Source organism: Saccostrea cucullata, unplaced genomic scaffold (assembly GCF_032062105.1).
Source record: "Saccostrea cucullata isolate Sc308-1 unplaced genomic scaffold, CSIRO_AGI_Scuc_v1 ctg878, whole genome shotgun sequence".
Classification (NCBI taxonomy): Eukaryota; Metazoa; Mollusca; class Bivalvia; order Ostreida; family Ostreidae; genus Saccostrea; species Saccostrea cuccullata.
The window spans coordinates 129530-153175 of record NW_026924258.1 but is presented as its reverse complement, the minus strand read 5'-3'; the positions used below and the strand labels follow the sequence as shown (position 1 = coordinate 153175).

At 31.0% G+C, this 23646-nt stretch overlaps 2 protein-coding genes and 1 long non-coding RNA gene across 3 annotated transcripts in view; all 3 read left to right on the top strand.

The window, feature by feature from the left end:
- The window catches only part of LOC134266054 (ficolin-2-like), an 84952-nt gene that overhangs the window by 48664 nt on the left and 12642 nt on the right, over positions 1–23646 (top strand). The gene's annotated exons all lie outside the window — the stretch shown is intronic.
- LOC134266048 (uncharacterized) lies at positions 992–10473 on the top strand. Its single transcript, XM_062748279.1, has 6 exons — positions 992–1068; positions 1178–1318; positions 2402–2512; positions 9696–9891; positions 9965–10116; positions 10355–10473. Exons 1-5 carry the CDS (start codon positions 1015–1017, stop codon positions 10024–10026), a joined length of 564 nt encoding a protein of 187 aa, XP_062604263.1. The 5' UTR covers positions 992–1014; the 3' UTR covers positions 10027–10116; positions 10355–10473.
- Positions 20498–22038, top strand: LOC134266047 (uncharacterized). Its single transcript, XR_009991883.1, has 3 exons — positions 20498–20574; positions 21712–21812; positions 21958–22038. It is a non-coding gene; the product is annotated as an uncharacterized LOC134266047 (long non-coding RNA).

The following is a 23646-nucleotide window of genomic DNA, read 5'->3' as shown; positions in this document are numbered from 1 at the left end:
TTATGATAACAAATAACAATGCCGTCATTTAATTTTCAATTAAAGACTAGAAAATGACTTTAAATGTGCCTTTTAACAAAATGAGAGATTAGGTGTGCTGTTTAAAGAATTTTTTAAATTCTGTTAATTAAATCATGTTTGTCTTTTTCATTCTAAGAAAAAATACGGTTTAAAACGTGACGTTTAGTTGTGACGCGACGACACCCCTATGCTCTATGTTTTAAACATCTATAAAATGAATTCAAATAAACATTATTATTTGGAATTTTTAATGTTATTTAGATTAGTATTTGTGTATCTTTTGGTATATTGTATTTGATAATATGACGCCAAATATAAAAGATATGGACACTGTGACATTAGATTTGGATCAACATTCGTAGAAGCTTCATACAAAATGACAGAAAAAATTCATGTAGCCAAAACAAAAAAATAACCATAAATATAAACGCCCATCATTCACATTGGCACAAGTTATGCAATTTAAAACCTCTTTACATGAACTACATGTATGCACGAAATCCAAGTATCCTTTCCATCTAATTTGTTTTAAAGTTTCAGAGCTACCGGTAATTGTACATGTACACAAAGCTATGTGTGATAAATACGTGTATTACAAAAACCATTTTTTTTCCAGAATGCAGCAATATTTTTTTTTCGTATAATTAATTATAGCCTAAAGGGTAACCTAAAGAAAGTTTGTCAAGTAAAGTGGAAGAATTTTGTAGGATTTTGTCACAATGTTTTATATAGGTTGAAACATTTTATACACAATTACATGTAAAACGACACAAAATCATATGTTAAAGCTTCTTTTTTTCACTGTATATTTTAGGAATTTTTTACTTTTGTCGTTTTCAAAATCGGTCAAGAAAGATACCTTAATCGTTAATGCATTGAATGTTTGTTGGTTTGATATATCCTTTTATATTTCCAAATATTTTTACATCAAAAAAGGAAATTAGCATAGTTGTATGATTTTTTTTTTTACAGATTGTTAACAAACTAGAAGCAATGATTGTGTTCGTGCTTTCTCTGTTATTTTGCCAGTGCATTGCAAACCAACTAGTAAGTTGAGGATATGATAATATAATAAAATGAAAGCAACCCAGTGATTCAAATGAAATAAGAATTCATTATTTATTTTTTTTTTAATTATTCTTTACATTATATTAAGAATTTTGAGATCGGTGTAATCGAAAAAGGTACAAGATATATTCAGAAAGTTCAAACCAATCTGTACACGAATCATGTCTACTACTCTACACCTGCACACAACGACATTGCGGAATCTCACAAAATACAAGATTTCAATAAGGTAAGAATCAGGAAAGCAATTTTTAAGCATGCTTTTACTCTCATGTGCAAGTAAAGTAGTTGTTAGTAATTTTGTCACTAATGGTTTTATGGTTGAATTCGACATTCCCACCGGCGAGGAGATTTTTGAGGCTGTTTACGGAGATATAAGAAAACATGCAAGTCATATTTGTTTGTGTAGACAAAATTATCTTAAAATACAATGGAAATAAAGATTTTCCCAGTGCATTTCTTCAGCAATTTTAAAAATCTTTTTAAATAGATTTTTACAATTGTAATAAATGGACATGGCATTTTACATACTAATAAACAAAAGATAGTAATTTAGTAAGACATGGGTCATACTTCAAAGTATACATAATAGATTTTACGTTAATTAATGTGTCTGCGAACTTTTCTAATATTCCTCGTACTAATACAGTTGCCTGCCATGAGCAGTGGTTACAGGGTCTGCTCTACAACGTCGCGCAGTTAGGAATTGATCCTTACGTCACAGGTTACGCGGGTTCGAATCCTACTGTGGAGATCGGAGATATACGTAGGGTATAAGCCATTCCTTTACAATACATATAATTCAATACTTGAAACTCAGGGTCGACATCTTTTTCCTGTATGTAGCTAATGCATTGACTTATATTTGATGTTACTTTTCTCCTGCCTCGGAAAATGTGTAAAAATTGTTAATTTCATTGCGAAAGAGTAACTCGACAATGTAAGATGTCAACACAGGTTTAACCTTAACGGTGAAATACTTTAAACTGTAAAGAAATCTTCGGCTTACGTAATGTTGTAAAGATTGCAACGATAAATAAGAGAATTTTGGAAGGCAATGCTTTTTCGAATAGAGTTTAGATTTAACCTGTTTATATAGAATACTTATAACAAGATGTAAAAAGCTGGCAGCTGCCATGCGAAAGACAATAGATGCAGTGGTACTTTTAATCATTGTCAAGTGCATGTTCATGTATACACACCTTTGCCTTTAGAATATTATGTAGAAATAGAAACAAAAATTGGCAAAAGCTTAATCGCAGTCGAAATTATGTCTTCATGTTTACATGATTATTATAATCTTTTTTTAAAGGGAATGCAGATAACATGCATACCGTCACTTCAGGAATGCCATCTCATGAGTATTGACACAACAACATATCAGAATGCTGGAAATTTAACAGAATCTATTGTTCATATGTGGGTATGTTCCAATTAGGTCCAGATTTCTGTAATTATTTATATGCACACGATTCATAACTTGATAAATGTTATTACCTCTGTGTATGATTACGCTTGACGATGGGTCACACCTGAAAAGTTGCCTCAAAACTTATTCAGAAGGTTTAAAAAGTATGAAATGGATGTTGAAATTTCCGCATTAAGGACTGTCTGTACACTGATAAAAAAATGTTTTTTCCTCTTTGAAATAAGCTAATTGATTTTTTCTTTTGTCACCCCCGCAATACCAGTATTACTGAATCAACACAATGCTATGGGAACCCTGGTCAATACCATTTAATAGTTCATGGACTGAAGTCTTTATGAAAAATAGAAATCTTGATTTGCTTTAACTCTCTTTTATGATAATTTGTAACAAATCAATTTGACCATTCTGTTTTATATTATCTAACTACTGTATAAGAGAAATTTTAAAGGGGTTCTATTTTATTGCTTATTTTAGCCGTAAGAAGTAGTATGCTAAAAAGTATTCGCTATACTAGTACCCTTGTGCATGAGTACCAAACAAAATGAAGATAACGTTGAATTGTACGAATGTTGTCTTACAATGTATCTTTCATCTAGTATTGGTTTAAATGACATGATTATTTCCCTCATTTGAAGAAGACTACTCCCTGGAAAATCAGAGTTACTCCATGGGACTACTCCCTCATGAATATTTATAAGTAATTTTAACCAATCAAAGTGTTCAGCGGGCGAGTTTTCAAGGAAGTTCAAGTTTGTGACGTCATGTCTATAGCAATGTAACTATGACGTCAAAACATCTCGACATGCGATGTAAAAATCATACTTGAATTCTAGCAAAATGAAGACAACGATAATTCTTCGAAATGTCAGTGAAAATACTTTTTAAGAAATTTAATTGTTTCAGGACACGGTGTTTAACATTATACAATCTGTTAATCCGGATGCATTTAAGAAATAAGGTATATTTTTTAGTTTTATTGGGTTGTTAAACGACTTGGTCACGTGATCATATGGAAGATTTGATCAAGTGCTTACCCGTTTCACATCCCAATAAAACTCAGAAAATGATACCTTATTACTTATATTTACATTTGTGACTGAATTATTACAAAAAGTTAAATTGCGTAGATCGCTAATGACTTAACAACCAATTTATGGTCACATGACGAACATGTTTTCCGGAGATGTAAAAACGCCTTGTTCAAATAGTGTTATATAAGGGAAAATATACCGTATGAAATGGGTAGCTATTAAATTCAATGCTTTTAATTTAATTTTCATTCATTTGATGAAAAAAAGATGATTGTTTAAATAAAATGACTTCGATTTGTACAAAATTTGAACATAACGTCAGGCTGATTGATATGTTTTTGACGAAAGTCATTGTGACGTAGGCAACCCATTTTATACGATATAAAGTAATTTTTTATCCAATTAAATACAGCGTGACGACCAGAATTATATGTCAACATTTGAAAGTATGCCTCTAAATTTTTTTTTTAATAATGTTTGAATGGGTTCGAGGGAAATAGCAAAATTATGGTTCCCCGAGGGAGGAAACTATTTCTCGAGGCGGCGAAACGGCTTCGCCGCATTGGGAAATAGTTTCCTCTCTTTGGGGACCATAAATTTCCTATTTCGCTCGTACCCATTCCATTATTGTATACTATCTTTCTAAGAAATTAAGAAATAAAAACGAATAAAAAAGATTACACAATAAGTATGTACTGGTCTCAGCTTTAAAAAAAAACAACATTGTCATGCAGGAAATTCAAGGTTCATTATCTATTTTTATTTAAGAGAAACTGGGAATTATTTCTTCTCTTAGTAATCAAACTTTAACCCATAGCTCCCTGTCAAAGGAAGAAATTCTTCAAAATTATGCTTAGGTTTAAATGTTTCAGTAACTCTAAACAATGAAAATGGATTTGAATTCTTATACCTTTTTTTGATTCCATAACTTCATCTCATATTTTTAGCATTTTAAAAGCAAAAAATATAAAAAGCGAACTCCTGTAAATGTTCTACAAACCCGTTTCTTTACTTCTCACTAAAATATTATTATCAGTAAAGGAGAACTTTCGGAAATACTGTGGAATAATTTGATTCTTTGAGAAATGGTGAAAATTCGTTGTAGATGCTTAAAATTTCATAAATGTTTTTGTTCTTCAATGTCAATTTAATAGTATAGTGTTTGTATAGTAATGTTGCCTTTGTAGAGCTAAAATATTTTACGGCTACGATAGTATGTATTGGACACTCCTATCTTATCTTAGCTTATGGGTATTTGTTTCCAAGCCCTTAGATATATTCTCAAGAGTCTTGACACTGCTGGATTTAAAGAAGCTGGAAACAGATTTGAAAGTCATATTTTTTTTTTTCAAAATAACATTATGACTTATATGTTGCTTTAGCATTTTACTTCTTTTTTTATTTGGATATCATTAAATTGATGAAATTCGGGACGCATTAAATTGACACATTCTTGTTTTTTCACAAAGTTTTTTTTTTAACATTTATTTCCACAACATACAACAAATTTTGAGGTAAAACGTCCTCAGAAGCCCTCGATTAATACCTCACCTGGGGTGCCAGGAGCTCCCTGGATCGGTATATATATTTTTAATACAATGTTCAATTTACAAAAGTTTACACAATCGAAAAACAATAATTCATAATAAAAAAAAAACAACATCATAATGGTTATTCATCATTGTTGTTATAATGTTATTTCATTTGCACAATTACAAGGGGTGTTAGAAAAGTTCGCGAACAAGGTCAATTGTTAGCGCGTTATTTCCACGAAACCGGTCAAACTTTCCAGATAGAATCTTTACCTTTTTTCCAATAAATATACAAGAAATTGTTGCTCTCCGGTGATTATTTAAAAAATATACAGCTTTTTTAGTTTGATAAAACTTGCTTCACGGAGCATGCTACATTTTGGCAAGTTTACATCACAGAGACTCTTTATTAAAAATAAAAATTGCACAATTGTAGCGTAAAGAGATTTATGATATTTTACCTGCCGCTAAAGTATTCATGAAACGTCACTGGGAGAAATTTTGAACTAAATTGGAGGGTATATGACTGTTTTATAGCCGTTTGTAAATGATCATTGCGTAAAAACACAGCCAAAAATCGGAACGTCATTGAGCGTCATGGAGCACTGCACTACGTAAAATTTATGTATGCAGACTGGAAAATGTCTAAAAAGAGATTAAAATGTTCAAAATGCTGCCGGGAATTTCCTACACCTACAAAGAACAAGTTTTCAAGGATGTACAACACACCTACCCCAAAAAAATCCTGTCGTTTAATTTTCGTTATTTTTGTATATTTAGTACATGACTATATCTACTGCATATATGCACATTTTGGACAAAATCGTTCGAGTGGTTTTTGGACAGGAACTTCCAAAATTTACCCCCCTTTAGTTGTTTACAAAGAGAGAAAATTTTTAATCAATGAACTAATTAAACCTTGATTTTCAAAAAAGCCAGGTTAGATATAAATATCAAATTTCATTGGCTTATTCCTTTAACCATTTAACACAAAAACATAGTCATCTTTTTGATATACATATCATTAAAATAATTTTTAAAGACCTTAAACTGAAAAACTATGAATTATCTAAGCCTTGAAAATTGCGTATTTTTCAAATTCAAAATTTTTTTGTGAAAAAACCTGTCGTTTAATTTTAGTAAAAAACTTTCTTTTAGGTAGCTGGTAGTAAAAATAATCTTCATAATTTTTTGTATAATTTTTGTACGACCAGTTTTGATTTAATAGCGGAAAATTACCTCCTCCCCCTTTCTCAATAAATCACGTTCTTTCAGACGTGGGTCGATCACTTTGTTATATGAATCTACAAATACACATTAAAAAAAATTAAACTGGAATATTTCTTTTGTTTCAGAAATATATTAACTTACAAATTTAAAAGTTCTCATATGTAAAGCGTATTTAAATGTAGATTTTTAGGCAATTTTTGAATACCCCTATCACCCCCACCCCTTCTTTTTTTGCGTCGCAGACCATTAGCGTTTGACGAAACGTCGTTTACAGTGAAAATTATACTGGTATTTCGTCATTTGAATCCCGCAGGTATGAATTAGTTTTTAAATTCATGAATGCATAATAAATATTGACTACTCTTTTTATATGTATCAGGAAAAAATTACTGAAGGATTTTAGTGTTTAGTCCATATATGTATGCGTTATGTGTTCCATATCACATGAAACCTGGATACGAATTCAAGTTTTGTTGAACTTCAACTTGAATATGTTGATTTTTAATTTTATTTCTTTAATTTTATTCATTAAAAAATGGTGTATGTTCAACTCTCCGTTGATATGAATGGAATAATTGTAGTTTCTTTCATGTCATTATTTCAAACGAGACAGTATGTGGCCGTGGGGATACATCGACATTTGCATAGATGTACACCCCTCATGATATGGTACGCATTTCTTTCAATGTCGTCACTTCTACAGTTAAAATGAAAATTCCGTATTCGTCCACATTAACTTCAAAATATCAAACATTAAACTCTTCATCTATTTCAATTTATATCAAATCACACTTTGATATTTTTTAAAAGCTTATAGGCTACGTTTTGTTTTGGTTCGAGGAAATGCGAACCGACATTGTTGACAGAAAGTCAAACGATTTGCTGCAATAGGATATTCATAAATGCAGATAATTTCAGTACAAGTGAACAATTCTTTTCAATTCTATACTTACATTGTGTATAATGAGGTCTATAGTATTCAATTCTCGGATTTATCAGGTCTTGCTGTAAATGTATCTGATTCTGTGGAAAACCGTGAATAAAGGGATCTCCTACATTTTCAGAGTTGTTCCTCTTTGATCAGTAAGGGTCTGAGAACAATCATCGATTTTACCTTGTAAAAAGGTTCTTTTTTTATTTATTGTTTTATTTAATTAAAGAAGAAAAACACTATTTATATCGTAAATGCACAAATTGTAATGAAGACCATTAATCGGAATGTTATATAGCCAATTGTACATAATGAGAATTTCGGCAATGTAAAATAAAATTTTCAGAATAAAAAAAAATGCTGCGCTTTGATCAAAAATACACTTTATTGTATATGAAATGAAATGAAATAAACATTAAGGGGTGGTATTTTATGTTTTGCTTTTTACGGAGTTTAATCGGGTTAATTAAAAAATACTTATTGATTGAGTATGGTACGCACAATCACAGCTAAGCCCCATATCCCAATTTTCTTTCATGATTGATATACATCGGGATCGTTTTACTCGTCGTTTTGACGCTTTATTTTTGACGTTAGATTTGACGTCACGTCAAACGTTCAATTGAAATCGCAAGAGTTATCTCCCCCAGTGTGTTGTACGTCTTTCAAATGGTTGTACTTCATAAGAATGGAAGGATTGACATTTGAAAGATTAAATCCAGCGATACTTCAATACCCCCGTATCGCATGGACGTTGCGTTGCGCCTATATGGTTTTGCATAGTTTCCATACCTGATCGATTAACTGATTAACTAAACGGTTTTTAAGATCTCAATAATATCCGAATCAGTACAAAAGACATTGTAGAAGAAAAGTAACATGTTTTGATATAGATATTCAATTTTAAAAAGTAGAAAAAAGATCAGAAAAATCTAAAGATTTATAGAACTGCGACAAAGCTTAACGGGTTGAAATCTGGTTGTTACGTCGCCTTAGGTCAAGTGATTGGTCCGTGAGTCCCATAACCTCATAGTAAAAATCGTTGTAAATTTTCAAGATTTTATTATATGGACCTTATTTTTTACATACCAATAAACAAAATTTAGGAATTTATTCAGACATAGGTCATACTTCACAGTACACAATAGATTTTCCGTAATTTAATGTGTCCGCGAACTTTTCTAACGACCCTCGTATACATAGATATTTCATTGAAAAATATTTCATATTAAACAAATATATGCATATAGATAAAATATCTATTTAATCACAAAGTATAGGTTTGTATAATGTATATCATGACTTTTTTGATATCATGCTTTATTTATAACTACATTTGTGTAAATAATTAGTTTTTTCACAAAGTTAACTTTATCCTTATTACTTTTGTATCAAGATAAGATATAGTATTGGAACTATTATCCATGAAATTAAGAATTGAAATGCGAGAAAGAGAAACAAAAAACCAGTATTGTCAGTCCGTGCTCAGTGATGTGTGCAGATTTTAACAAGTTAACATACATGGTGAAACATAAACTTTTTTTCACAAGGTACGGACTCTGATATTGTCAATGTTAACGTTTCACCGGATGTTTTAAACGTTGTTAGATTTTTCCAGTGAGCTTGAAATAAAAGAAGGATATGGAGATAACGAACATTATTATATACCTAATGTGTATCACTCAATTTTACTGTTGATTTTATGCAATCACGTGACGTCGTGATCCGACTTTCCGGATCACCACACTGTGGTTTTCTGAATCCATATCACCACTCTCTGAAACTGATGACGTAGTACGCAAAACCATGACGTTATTTTTCTTGCGCGTTAAAAATTCCATTGTTATTATGCTTTGTTTTATGGATAATTATTATACAATTGATCTCTAAAGTTTTATTCTGCTTTATTTAGCTAGTTGTAAGAGGGTATATAATAAATTTATCATTATAACAGTAACTTGATCCGAAGAGCCGTATCACGTCTCATTGACAGGCGCAGATCGCGTCTCGTTAGATCTGATGCTCCGCGCCTGTTAACTCGACGTGATAAGACCCTTCAGATCAAGTTACTGTTATAATAATATATATGTATTCAATACAACACAAAGTCTGAATCATTTTTATGTATCGATATCATACTAGAACAGTTTCCTTGAAATCTTCATTTCGCAAGTAACTTGGTCCGAACAATGACCTTTTTATCAAACACAATATCCTTCATGGCATCTGATCCCACCTCCGATGTTTCAGAGGACTGTATTTTCTCACGATCTTTCTGGTTTTCACTGTCTGAGGTTAATTTAGTGCTATTCGAATTGTCCTATATCTGTATATTTTCTAGATATTTCAATTAATATATGCATATAAATAAGCATATTTTGATATCGTATCCTTATATTATCTATCATTTGAATCAATCTTAATTTATAAAATATTATTTTCATTTATTTAAGAACAATGGTATTAACACTATCGTAGATGAGAATTCAACACTGATTCAACAACATGTCACACTATTTGGAACGGAAATAATTAACACAGCGTTTCTTAGTCAAGAGATGAGAAAAATGTTACAAACATTCAGATATCCTTTATACAGAACTAAGCTTATTCCTGATGGTGCAGCAATCGTAAACTACCCTTTAAAAGGTATTATCACACATTGATCTTTTTATCTTAATGTTTTGACAAACTATCTATTGATGATAAATGAATTTTTTAGCTAACCATACGCTCTCTGGAAGATCTATCCAATCGCAACCCCTTATAAATCATGGCATCTAAATTCCTAACTGGTCCAACCTGTCATGGAGATCTTGAAGTAAACTATGGTTACACGACAAAATACTGCGAACATATCTTTCAATGCGAGAGGTATTTCATCTAAGTTATTATATAACCTGAATTTAAAGAAAATTAATCCCAAACTTTGCTTTTTTAAATGGAAATAAAACAGAGTTTCTTATACAATGTAATCAAGAAACTACATGTAAACATTGAGAATGTTCATTTGACTGAACATATTAATTTCTTTGAAAAGGGGATGCCTGAAATTCCTGATTTAAATTTCAGAACATTTCTGAAAAATACATGTTTTTTTTTTCATTTACAGATCATGTCAAGCTCTCCACGCTGGAATGAACGTGATGATGAAGTGTTATTGCTGCCCAGGATTTAGAACCTTAGATGATAAAACTAAGTGTATGTGCAGTAGATATCAATAATAAATTTAAATCATTTACAATTTTAAGTTGTTTTTTTACGGTGTTTTAAGATGGTATGAATCGTGTTTAGTATTTTACACAAGTTAATCTTAAGTTATTAATTATAATATTTATCTATGCATATTTTTATCGATAATCACAGTTTTAGAGTTAAGTAATCACTGAAAACACAATTGAACATCTAACCATGATTACCAGTTTAAGGTACCTGAATTTACGCAGCACAGTTAAGGTGCGCAATGGAAATATCGACTAAATTTTGTACTGTAAACCAACTTTTATTCGCGTGCGAGAAATTTTCGCGAGAGCGTCGTCATCGCGAATTTTTCTCGCCGCGAACAGGTCCTTAACGTCTCTTTTTCTATTAAATCAGTTCCAAAAAATGCTTGATCGCGAAAATTAATCGTCGTGAACTGCTTTACTCCTGGTAAATCGCGAAATGAAGTCGCCGCGAATAAAAGTTGGTTTACAGTATTTAAAAATGTATTTGTAATCGGAATGGCGATTATTTTTAGTACATTATTTATATCGGATAATTTTTATTATGATTAATAACTACATATCGAGGAAGAATATATTTTATATTTAGACTAGTCACGTGATGCGGCAGTGACGCGATTTTAGCACATTGACTTGCAGTATTGATGTCACATATAAATATCACTAGTGCAAGGGCATAACCAAGCCTAATTTCCAAGTTTATTATATAAATATTTTCAACACACCTTGTAGTTTCTAAAAAGTGCTGCGATCCTGTCTAAATTCTGCAATTTCATTGTTAAAATTATATTTGTATGACCAAATGCTATATTTTTTGCTGGTCAGCGGCATGAAATATTGATAAAATTAAATTGTTTTTAAGATTTCATCAGGATCGCAGCACTTTTCAGATACCTTAATAGTTCTAGAGATGAAAGGTAAAAGCTTACTATGATCCATAAAGTGTATGCCCGTACACTAGATCGATTTATTAAGACCCCAACATTACCCTCCGGTGTAGTTGCATACAAATATACGGCAGTGTCAATTAAATACGTAATGTACTGAAAATATATTAATAAAATAGTGATGAGGACATTAAATTCAAGTTATTAGCCCATAGAATATCTGTAAATAATATTTTATTTAATTAGAGAATACATATTTTGTTGAGAAAATATTACTTGATCTGTCTCTCACTGCATACAAACTACGTCACGTTGTAAGAAATGACGTCATATTGACAAGTGTATTGCGATCAGTGACTTGTATATAACTTGTTATGTGGGATTTAACTAAAGACAAAACAACACGCTGTAGTAAGTTTTTATGTAGTTGGATGATTTCTTACTGGTTGAATTAGTAAATCAACTCATTTTGTGGTATTTTAAAAAAATGTTGTATGACGTATGTTGTGTATGATGTCATAGTCAAGTTTGCCCGTACAAATTAGGCCTCGCCTCCTTTTTGTAACCTTAACTGTGCTGCGTATCAAGATAAGAAAAGAACACAGTTAATGAAATAATTCAAAATATTGTAAAAGAAAAATATCTTATTATTAACTAGTAAGCCAGTGAAAAAAAATGAATTGACTAAAATATCACTGAAAAGTGACGGAAAGGTCACTGAAAAGTGGCGGAAATGTCACCAAGAGACGACGGAAAGGTCACTGAAAGTCGACGGAAAGGTCACTGAAAGTTGAGGAAAATAAGTTCCCTGAATGGTGACTGAAAGGTACCTGAAATGTGACTGAAAGCCAACTGAATGGTCACTGAAATGTATGTGCCATTCAGTGGCTGAATGGCCACTGAAAAATCACTGAATGTCGGCTTGCAGTTTTAATTGAAAGATCATATTTCTTTCTGTGACAGGAGGGGAGAAGCAACCGGCCAGATATAAGCTTCTTCTAAAAAATGAACACTGTTTTATAGAGGAGTGTAAGAGTTGCTCAGTTCGGTTATCCTGTAAATGTTCGCAATGAAAGGTCTAGATGTATATGAAAATCAGACATGATCGGTCCAAGCTCATTCGGGACTCTGCCTTCCTTAACCTTCAGTGGTTAGGATATAAAATCAATTAGGTCTGGAAATCATATTGATATTATGGATTGCAATTAAGTGTTAAGTTTCACGTTACGTCACGATCTAGTTTGACGATGCACCAAGCGTAAATAAATTAAGCCCCCGCTATGTGATAGGTCAACTCATATTAGACATTTCCAGATTTCTCGATCTCGAGACCGTACTCGCACACTGACTCTGACAGTTGTTTCAAAATTTATAGGGGCCAAGTCAAAATTTGATTTATTTACAAACAATAAAAACACTGTTTCCTATATAAAGCAACGTAATTATGTAGCATTTAAAGTCATATGTGGCGTATTTTTCATAAGTTTTACTAAAATTAAAATGGTCTTTCTCTTTTTTTTTGTTACTTTATATAAAGATAGGACCTTCCTGTAAATAACACAATTTAAGTCAATCGCGTTACATAGAAATCCCAGATTAAAACAATAACCGGTTTATTTTCGACTAGGATTAAAATATCATATCAAACACAGTTTAAAGTCAATTCAACCTACATATTAGAAATATGGAGATGACATTTGGTTTCAAAATCGGTGATTTTATTTTGAATCTTATTTTGAATTTAGATGGCAAATATTATCTTAATCTTTGTTTAATCTCGTGTTTTACTTTTTTAGTTCAGATACACCATACTTAGTAAATAGCTTTATAACCCTTTTAAAAAACTTTTTATACGACCCCTTATATATCGAAGTAAAGAGTACGAGTCCGAGCTCGTGGCGCTCTTAGCTGGAAATATCTATTATTAGCATTGAACGGAAATACATGCAACCGATCAGGGATTAGAAGAAACTTCCAGTCGTAAAGCTTGCGGTTAGGAGAAGCGTACTATTTACCTTGGGCGCATCTGTCATAATAGCTTGTGACATAATGCAAAACTGCACACTTAACTGAAATTGATCATAAACTTACGTAAAACAGCACCAGAACGTGACCTGGTTTATCTGATTAATTGCGCATTTTGTCTACAACTCTCAAAATGCTCATAAATTTATAGAACGTTAGCAATCAATTCCATTCTGAATGTATTTTCATTTAATTAATGCACAGTTTGACTTAAATTCATTGAAATTCGTAACATAACAGACATGTGGTTAACTTGGAGTAAACACATGCTAATTGTGTGTTTAACACAAATGGTTCAAACCATTTGTTTAGAATTTTTCCAACAAAATATGTTCAAACAAAGAACATATCTGATTGTTAACTTCTTAGGACAAAGACATATATTTTGATAAGTTATTTACAAAATCTAGAAAAGGAAATTTTTGAATAGAATGTTTTTATATAATATCAAATATCAAGTTCTGATACTTCAATTTTATAACAAGGCTTTGGCGTTTTTTTTTGTTTTTTTTTATTTTTTTTAGCCTCATCTGATTTTTCTTTTAGCAAACAAACGAAACATTTAATGCGTTAAAGACATCGAAATCCTTTCAAAGGGTTTGAAAAATCTATGTATAATCCCTTTTGTTTTGGATTAGTCAGACAATCAGGAAAGTGTTTGATCAGAAACAGAAGCTGTTAGGAGCCATATAGAAAAAAAATATTTTATCTGGCGGGCGCTTGAAAGAAAGATAATTGCCACCAAATAAAAAAATGTTGTAGCAGCCAGATTTTTTTGCATGTCACTTTCAGGCTTTCGTAAACATACATGTACATGTTGTTACATAAAAGACAAATGTAAAATCATATGGGATGATATTACGTAACTAAAATTCCTGAAAGACCTTTTAATTTTATTTTACCTCTAGCGACACCCTCTACGAGCATCTATCTTTTCTCTGCAATAGCATTTGGTTCCACTAAAGTTGAACTCATTCCATTGCAAATATTCTGAAAAGGTAGCCTTAAATGTTAACTAATTGTTAACAACTAATAGATGTTTCTCCCAAGAATCATGAAGTCTTTATGAATGCTCTAGATTTATCTTTTATAAGTAAATTCCTGACAAGGCATTTACACGATTATTTCATATAAAGCGAATCGGAAATAGTGATATTGAATATTTTCATGTATGAAACATCTACAACTCATGTTCACTGAGATTGTATTCGTTACGCAAAACATTACATATATTCCACAAGCCAAATAAAACGATCTACATAACGGGTAAGCTATAAAACTCGGAACTAAATTCCAATCAATTACTAGCGTTAAATCCAAATGTGATCTTTAGACAAGGTGAATTAAGAATGGTTTTGCTAATTTTCTCTTTCTTCAAATAATTAGAGAGTTAATGAAAATAACGCTAATGCTATTTATAGAATTATCACAAGACCTCAAAACTGCATCCTTTAAAGGCGCTGATGTCCTAAAAAAGTAGTAGGAATGGTTACCTTATGGAATCCCTCCAGTCTCACAAACTGCAAATGATAGTCACTTTAATGACGTGACATAAAAAAAAGCCTAAACCGTTTCAACCCAGTGCATGTAAAAAAGGTTTTAATTGGATAATGTCTAAGCGCGCTAGCTCAAAACAAAAGTTCGTTTAAAATGAAACAAACGCACAAAGTAATAAAGGTTGGCAAAATGATACAGTTAAGATTTATAATTAAAGGAAAGAAAAGTTGATCCACTTAATTTGTATTTCCCTTATAGTTTCTGCTTCGACAAATCAATAAAGATTCTTTACTACATTATGTAGTCTTTTTTAATACGATGTTGAAAATCACACAATTTCAATTAATAAGTTTAAATATCTAATAAACATTTAGTTCGTCTTGTATTGGCATAGGTTGTCAGTCCAGAGATTATTAGGAAAATTAACCATTTCTTTGACATGGTGGTTAAAACGAGCTATTTAATAATTAAATCCTCACCGTACTACAGACTTTGATTTGTAAAAGCATAAATGTCACAGACACTGCTTATATTATTAAGGTCTTTCGACTTCTTTCGGAAGACCTTACTGTTTTTCTTATGTTTCCTATTATTATTATTATTCCCTTTTCATAGTACACGTGATTTCTCGGAAACTACTTGACCGATTTCAAAGATTTTTTCAGGAATGATCGATGCATTGTTATAATATCTCCAGATCATTTTTTTATTTTTCGTAAAATCACTTCCGGTCACATTTTTTGTCCGATTTTCTTTTTTTTTAATTGCCATTTTGTCAAAGCAACTCCTTCTTAACCACTCAAGATTTAATCAATATATTTTAGGGGATGATAAAACATCTCTTTCAGTTAAGCAAGGCATATTTTGATTTTGCATCCGTCACTTCCGGTCGACACAGGAAGTGACATTAATTTTCGAGATTTTTTGAAAAATTTAACCGTTTTGAATAATGGCAAGTAAAACTTATGTTCACATTAACAATCGTCAACAAAACGCATCCATTTGAATAACTTCCGGTGTAAACCGGAAGTAGTCGAAAAATTGATTCTCTCTTGCGTCAAAAGAAATAGAATAAATGGTTTTATTTGAGTTTTTTTCAAAGTTTTTTTTTTACTTATGACTTTGACGTCAGCCGGAAATGATGCCTAAATTGTCTAAATTCGTCAAATGATGTCACTCCCGGTCAAACCGGAAGCAGTCAAAAATAGTTTATTTTGAAGGTTTTGACGTAAAATTGAAAACTTTTAAATTTTAGAGACACTGAAGGCGTCTTAACTCATTCCTTTCTCTTGTTGACGTCACTTCCGGTCAAAACTGGACGGAAGACCTACTCGTTGCTTTGCAACGAGCTTTGCTCTTGTTCTAATCTATAATGCTTCTTTCCATCTGCCTCCTGTTAAGAGTTCTGGATAAAAAACCCTAGCTTTTTCTAGTAATATAACACATGGTTTGAGAACAAATAACTTGATTTACTACATACATCATAAATGTTTTATTATCAACATAAACTCAATTCCACCAAAAAATATCAGTATAAGTTTGTGAAAGAAAAAAAATGTAGTACTAAAATGCAGGAGCAGGGATGAAAAATTTTATAAAACAACCAGGGCCATAACATTCACTCAAAATGATACAATTTTATTGAATAAATAAAAAGGATTGGAAAAAAGTTCTGTATACATTACTAAGTTCCTCTTCATAATCTTTTAACAATGTCACATGGCATTAATCCTTTCTAATATTCACACTTTTAAATACCTCTTCTTTCTCTATTTTTTTTTAAATTCACTATGAGACTTAAGACAGATGAAACAAATTAATTTATACATACATTTATTGATTGTTGCATTATCATGGAATGCTTGGACCGTTTTATCATGACAAAATTAAATTCTTGATGTGCAATTATCTTTTTTGTGGTGTGCTTTTGTCAATATAAAAATGTGGTTTTGTCATTTTGTGGTAAACATATGTCATTATGTGCTTTTATCACTGTGTAATGTGCTCTTGTCATTACATGTATGTGATGCATGTGCTTTATCTATATGTAATAGGTTTTTGTTATTATGTCTTGTGATTTTGTCATTATGTGAAGTGCTTTTATCATTATGTGTTGTGCTTTTATCATTATGTAAAGTGCGTTTATCATTATGTGACTGTGACATACTTTTATAATTATGTGAATAGCTTTTATCATTATCTGAAGTGCGTTTATGATTATGTGATGTGCTTTTATCATTATATGAAGTGCGTTAATCATTAAGTAAAGTGCTTTTGTCATTATGTGATGTATTTTGTCGTTATTTTGTGTACTTTAGTCATTTTGTGTTGTACATTTCTCATCATATAAAGTGTTTTATTCATATGTTTGTTTAATTTTAAGCCACTGCGTCGTGTTCAGCAGTCTTCATGTGTGCAAACATCTTTACGTTATGTGCAAGTTTTATCGTGGTGGAAAGGTTTTCTCTTTACATTGAAAACAATATATGATAACAAAAAATTCAAACAAGTTTAAAATAGATCATGTGAAAAAAAATCCTTATTCGAAAATTGAATGTGAAAAATTTAGCATCACTTTTTTTCCGAACACGTCAAACTTAAAACTTGGTACTGACGTAAATTAACCCCTCCCTTCACAAGATATATTATTTGCAAGTTTGGCTAGTTAAATTTTCCTTCAGGCATTTGATTTTTTTTCTCTTGCTGCCCCATCCCCCACTTTTTCTCTGAATTTAGTTCAGTCCATGCATATTTCTAGTTTATATCAATTAATATAGAACAGCAAACCCAACCCATGCCTCAAATACGTTTTGTGTTTGAAGAATTTCCTTTACTAGTTTTTTTTCCCCTTATCCATGTCAAAAACCTGTGCTACACCTGTACCATCATATCTATTTTTCCAATGATAAATTTCATCCGTATAAATCCATAACAGTTGTCCGGTCCACGCAGTTAACATTTACATGTATCAAAATAACCCAATGTTTTAAAATGACAAAAATATAGGCCAATTCGCGATCAAATTTCACACGTTTTTCTATAAAAGTACTATCAGTCAAAGTAGGCAGATCATTGTAGAAAATGTAAACAAACCTTCATGAATATTCACTATAGCTAGACATTATCTCTACGTTTAATTGAATTTAAGTTAGAAACACATGCATATGCTCCACGTATTGTAGTACTTTTTCAAGAACAGCAACTTCTTGAAAATAAATCGAAGTAAAAGTTGACCTTAACGTTAGCAACAAAATGAATCTTGCACATCAAGAAAAGATGTTTTCACCACAAATAAAGTCTTTTATACACGATGTAATGGCTATTGAAAGTACCTGATCTTGCCAAATGCACACCATATAATGCCAAAAGCACAACATGTAATGACAAATGCACAGCATATTATGACTAAATCACACAACATAATGAGAAAAGCACATCACATAACGATAAAGCACATCACACAATAACAAAAACACATCACATAATGACAAAAGCAAATCATACAATGACAAAAGCACATCACACAATTAAAAAAAAAACATATTACACACATGTAATTACAAAAGCACATCACATAATAACAGAAGCACATCACACAATGACAAAAGCACATCACGTAATGACCTATGAACACCACTTGATGATAAAAGCACATTATATATTAACGAAAGCACATCAAAAAAAGATAAATGCAGATCAAATCCTTTTTTAAATATTTTTTTTCATATACCAACAGACATCGTGACTTTTATTTATTTATCATAGCATTAACAACTTCCCTTTTTGAAAGTCTCCGAAAACATCAAAAAGTTAAACAAAGAGCTAGGTTCACTTATTCATAAAATGGTTTGTACTTTTATCAATTAATTATCTTTCATCCTCTTTTCCATTTAATGAATCAAAATAAAGTAGACACTTATGTGCTTTCATTTCCTATAATAAAATTTCTGTATGAGAATCTGGATATTGTAAAAATTACAATGTTTTTGAAATTTGCAGAAAACATGTGTATTTGACTACTTTCAGCAATGAATTAAAATATGACCACAGCCGACAATCCAAAAAATAAAACGTTTTTTTTAATCTTCTTTCATTATGTATTTGTATAATTTAGATCAGAGGTTGTGCTCTATATGAACTAATGAAAAAAAAACTTTAAGCCATTTTCAATGGAATTTACAGGATATGAGGAAAATGACACATTCAATGACGTCATAATGCCTTGATTACAGGGAAAATTACGGCATGATTAAAAGATACGAGGTCACGAACACTCCAAGAATAAATACTGCAAATATTCTTCAAAAATTCTCAGGGACAAACAAGGCCCAAAGTTTCCCGGGTTTTCTCTTTCTTTAAATTTTCCAAATGATGCCATAATGAACACTGAAATAAAAAATGATTTTTTTCATATGTATCCATATTTTTCTATTTTTAGCACGGTAGCTCTATTGGTAAAGCACTTTCTTGGTGATCAGGAGGTCATCTCGACCGCGACTGACCTCAGTCGGTTAAAAAAAATTGGGCAACTGTCCCTTCGCAAAGAGTTCAGCAGTTTGAATTGATACAATAGATTCCTTCGGATGAGACCTTATAAACCGTAAGGCATTTGCTCAATTAGGATCTACCTTTGCTGAATGACCTTGAGTGCCGAGTAAAAGTCAAAATCTAAGGCCAATCACCAGCATATGGTGACGTCTCTACATGATTAATACATTTTCAACTGGGATGTAAAAAAAAACATGCAATCAATCTATCTATATATTTAAGGCTTATACTTTTTTCGAAATAATTCTTGAATACGCCTTGTTTAACCATGTTTTTTGTTGTTGTTTACCGAAGAACCATATCCTTTTCAAATTAATATTAAAGTACAATTAATCCATTGTCCTTGCCTGAAACAAAGTAAAAAACAATAAATATTTCTGAAGATAGTTAGCTCACAGTGTGCATTATATTACGATTACAACGCAGTATCTAAGATATATCCTGACAATCGCCCTGGAGATATAAATTCGTCAATATGAATAGCAATGGATACATCGAAGAATTTGTGTTTTTGTCGTGTTCTGTCTGTCTGTCTGTCTAGCTGTCTGTCTGTTTGTTTATCCGCAAAAACATTTACCTTGCCCATAATTTTTGATTGAGTTGAGCTATGATTTTTGTTTTCAAAGTATCAAAGTTTTCAATAAAGTTTTTTTTTATAGTAACCTACTTTTAATATCAATTTATTAAAAATCCATTTCAGTAAAATTTAATCGTAGCTATATTGCCATACGGCAGCATAAGTGTTTCAAAAATACATCTTTTTCATCATAGCTCTTGCATTTTAGTACTACAATATTTTTTTCCATTTTTCTACGGCAAAATGAACTGAAATTTATTGCGGTACAATACATTAAACTAGATAATAAATCGCTATGATATGCGCTTTTCTGTGTTTTTAAAAATATAAAGTAAATCACATTACTTTTTCTTAATCCACGTGATACATTACTTGAAATGTTAGACATTTTATCGACAACTCTTAACGGGCGGCAGATGGAATGAAGCATTGCAAATGAGAGCAATATTTCCAATATAAGCAGTATCTACGACATTTATCTTTTGACAAATCAAAGATTTAATCACCATGTACACAAAATGGTTTACTCTCTTGATAATCTCTGGACTGATGACTATTGCTAATACAAAACAAGGTAGATATCTATTTGATACATGTATCAATAATGTTTATTTGATATTATATGTATATTTACATCTTATTTTAAAAGACAAATAAAGATTTCTTATCCTTGCTGCTGAAATTAAGAAAAAGAACAATCTGTATTGCAATGAATCAAGAATGCTATCACTTGGTCAGGCTATTTTTCACATTTACTACTATGATACTTTTTTTTTCATTTCACACTTTCCTCATTATTAATGTGCACTTTTCTAAATGGCCCTGCATGAACTGTTTAGTTTTATTATTCCTTTCCTCTTTTACTCCTTTTCTTCACAACCTATCACAATTAACTCAGGTTTTAGTTCAATATGGGATGTTGAAAATGTATGGCTTACACTTTGCCAATCTGAAATATGCCATGTATTATTCCTAATTGAAGATCTGTTCTTCTTGATCATATTATTTTTTTCTTCAACTTACAAAAAACACTGTATTTTTAAAACAAAGTTACAATTGAAGCCAGGCAGCAGAAAATAAGGTCTTTTCTTTATTCAGTATTTTATGAAAAGCTTTTGAATTATAAATGTTTAAATAATATAATATTATGTACGCCCCTGAAATATTGAGCCTCCTTCGACCAGAAATGAAAGGAGTAATTCAGCATAATTGATATGAAAGTTAAATTTATGTTGTAAATATTTAATCCTTGCTACATTTTGGAATGAAAGCAAATGAAAATATTGTAAATAATATCTAAATTTAATTGAATTTTAGAGATACATGTTAAACGATTACGACATACACTTTTAATACTATTATAAACCCATTTACACAATTTTACTCTTCAAAGTGTTTTTTTTCTATATAAGCTGGTTTGTTATTGAACAATGAAAACGAATACATTTAAAACAAATCATTGCGATTGAATATATTTGAATAATAATAATAAAACAGGAGTATGTTTATCTGGTTTTATCTCTTTATTTTTTTGGATTATGTTTTCAATATTTATTCCATGTCTCTTTTATTTTCATATACTGGTTTAGAACGCAGTTTTCGTTATTATTCAGAAAAGGATAACCTCCTAGCCGAAATTGTTTCCTACGTTTCAATACATGTTTTATAAAGCATTTTTGATATCCTACACGTGTCAGTCTATATGTTTCAGCGTACCCTTTTCATTCATTGTCATGTGAAAAAGGATGGCTTCAGTTCGTATAAAGCTGCTATTTGTTTGTTAACAAAGCAGTTATTCTCAAAGATGCAGTTGTAGGTATTTACTCAGAGAATGAATTGAATTATTTTTATAGAGGAATATTTATTTAAAGAAAGATTGGAATTAACAGTTATTTGTTTAAATAAAATTCTTTTGTTTACGATAAAAAACCTTTAATTTTATTTTTCACTGAAACAGAATTATTGCAACCGAGCTGGCGCACACATTCTTGAAATAAAAAGTTCCCATGAAGAGAAATGGGTTGACCTGCAACTAAAAATTAGAGGTAGATTTTTCAAAAAAAAAAATAAAAAACGAAAGGAAACAATTGTCCCTTTGCTGATTTAATGATAACGTTCTATAATTAGGCTTTCAGATTATATGGACTGGACTAACGGATATTGTCAAGGAAAACGACTTCGTTTTCATCTCAACGGGAGGGAAACCGACTTATACGAATTGGAATAAGGGCGAACCCAATAATGCTGGAAAGATTGAACATTGTGTTGAGAAGTGGGCAGGGTCGGGATGGAATGATAGAAATTGCGATGTTAAATTTGCTTTTGTGTGTGAGATAAATCCAATGTAATATCTCATTTTTTATAAATGAAATTTTTTTTAAACATTTTCCTGTTTTAAAGCAAAATGTAAGGAAGAAACACATTCGAGTAAAATTGTGAATCAATAATGAAAACATAAACCGTATTGCACAAAAGTAATTTTTTTTTAAGAAATCAAAATATTGACATCTTTTCATATAAAGAAAAAATCAAATAAGTGGGTCTTTATTAGTTGCATGTGTAATATTTGAAAAAAGCAAGTTATTTTGTTTTGTGTTTATTTATTTATCATCTGAGCTTTAGACAACATATCGTTAGACCTTTCTAAGTTTTAAAAAGATTTCAAAAAAACAATATTTATCTCTTTTGTGAATGTCGTAAAAAATGATCTTCAACTCAGTCGTATAGTTGTAGTACAAGGACATCTTATCCACCCTTTTTCTGTATTATTCAGTGACATGTAATAATTACACAAGGGAAAAATCAATATATGTACGTAGTATTTGTAAGCTAGGATTTATTTAAATATATTTCTATTTTCAATTGCTTTCTCTATGATAAACAGTACAAAAGTTTATCTTGTTAATTACTTGGAAATTCCTGTGGCATGTATATTTCTCTATTGAAATACTACTGAAAGGTCAAATGTCAACCTGCATGTATATGAGTGGCGTATTAAAACTTTGAAGAAAAATTAGATGTTTTGTTTAATTGTTTACAAAGAAATTATATATTATATATCTTTTTACAAACAAAATAAATAATGAATTATCTTTGGATCAAAATTAAATCGCTAGCGTAACGCTGTCCACTATCATCGAGGCTGAGAACTCCACTTCCGCAAACAACCAATCTAAATCACATCGAGAAACGACCACAGCCACATACACTCCATCATCTGATACAGACACCATCCGTCAGTTATTACCATCCTATTTCATAAGCAACTTAACTTCCTCTGCTATTTAAACAAACACTTACAAACCGGCTTCCTGACCAACTCCCGTTTAATCAACTGCAACATTGCATTCAATAGGGCGGCGGAGAAGTGACCTAGGGTCTATACACGTGTTTGTGCTTCCGACAGCCTAAATCTTTTTATATCAAAGTTAACAAGATTGCTTTGATTATAATTTTAAATTATTTAGTTGTTTGTTTCATAAATGTTGATATTTGACGACAGTAATTAAACGATCATTATTAAAATTTGTTTCGTGTTTTCATCGAACTATTTTTGGTGGGGCAATGGAAATTATAACATATGGATGACTCGTGCATTTCAAATCTACTAAATTACGAGTATACGGTATTTCGATTTATTTTTCCC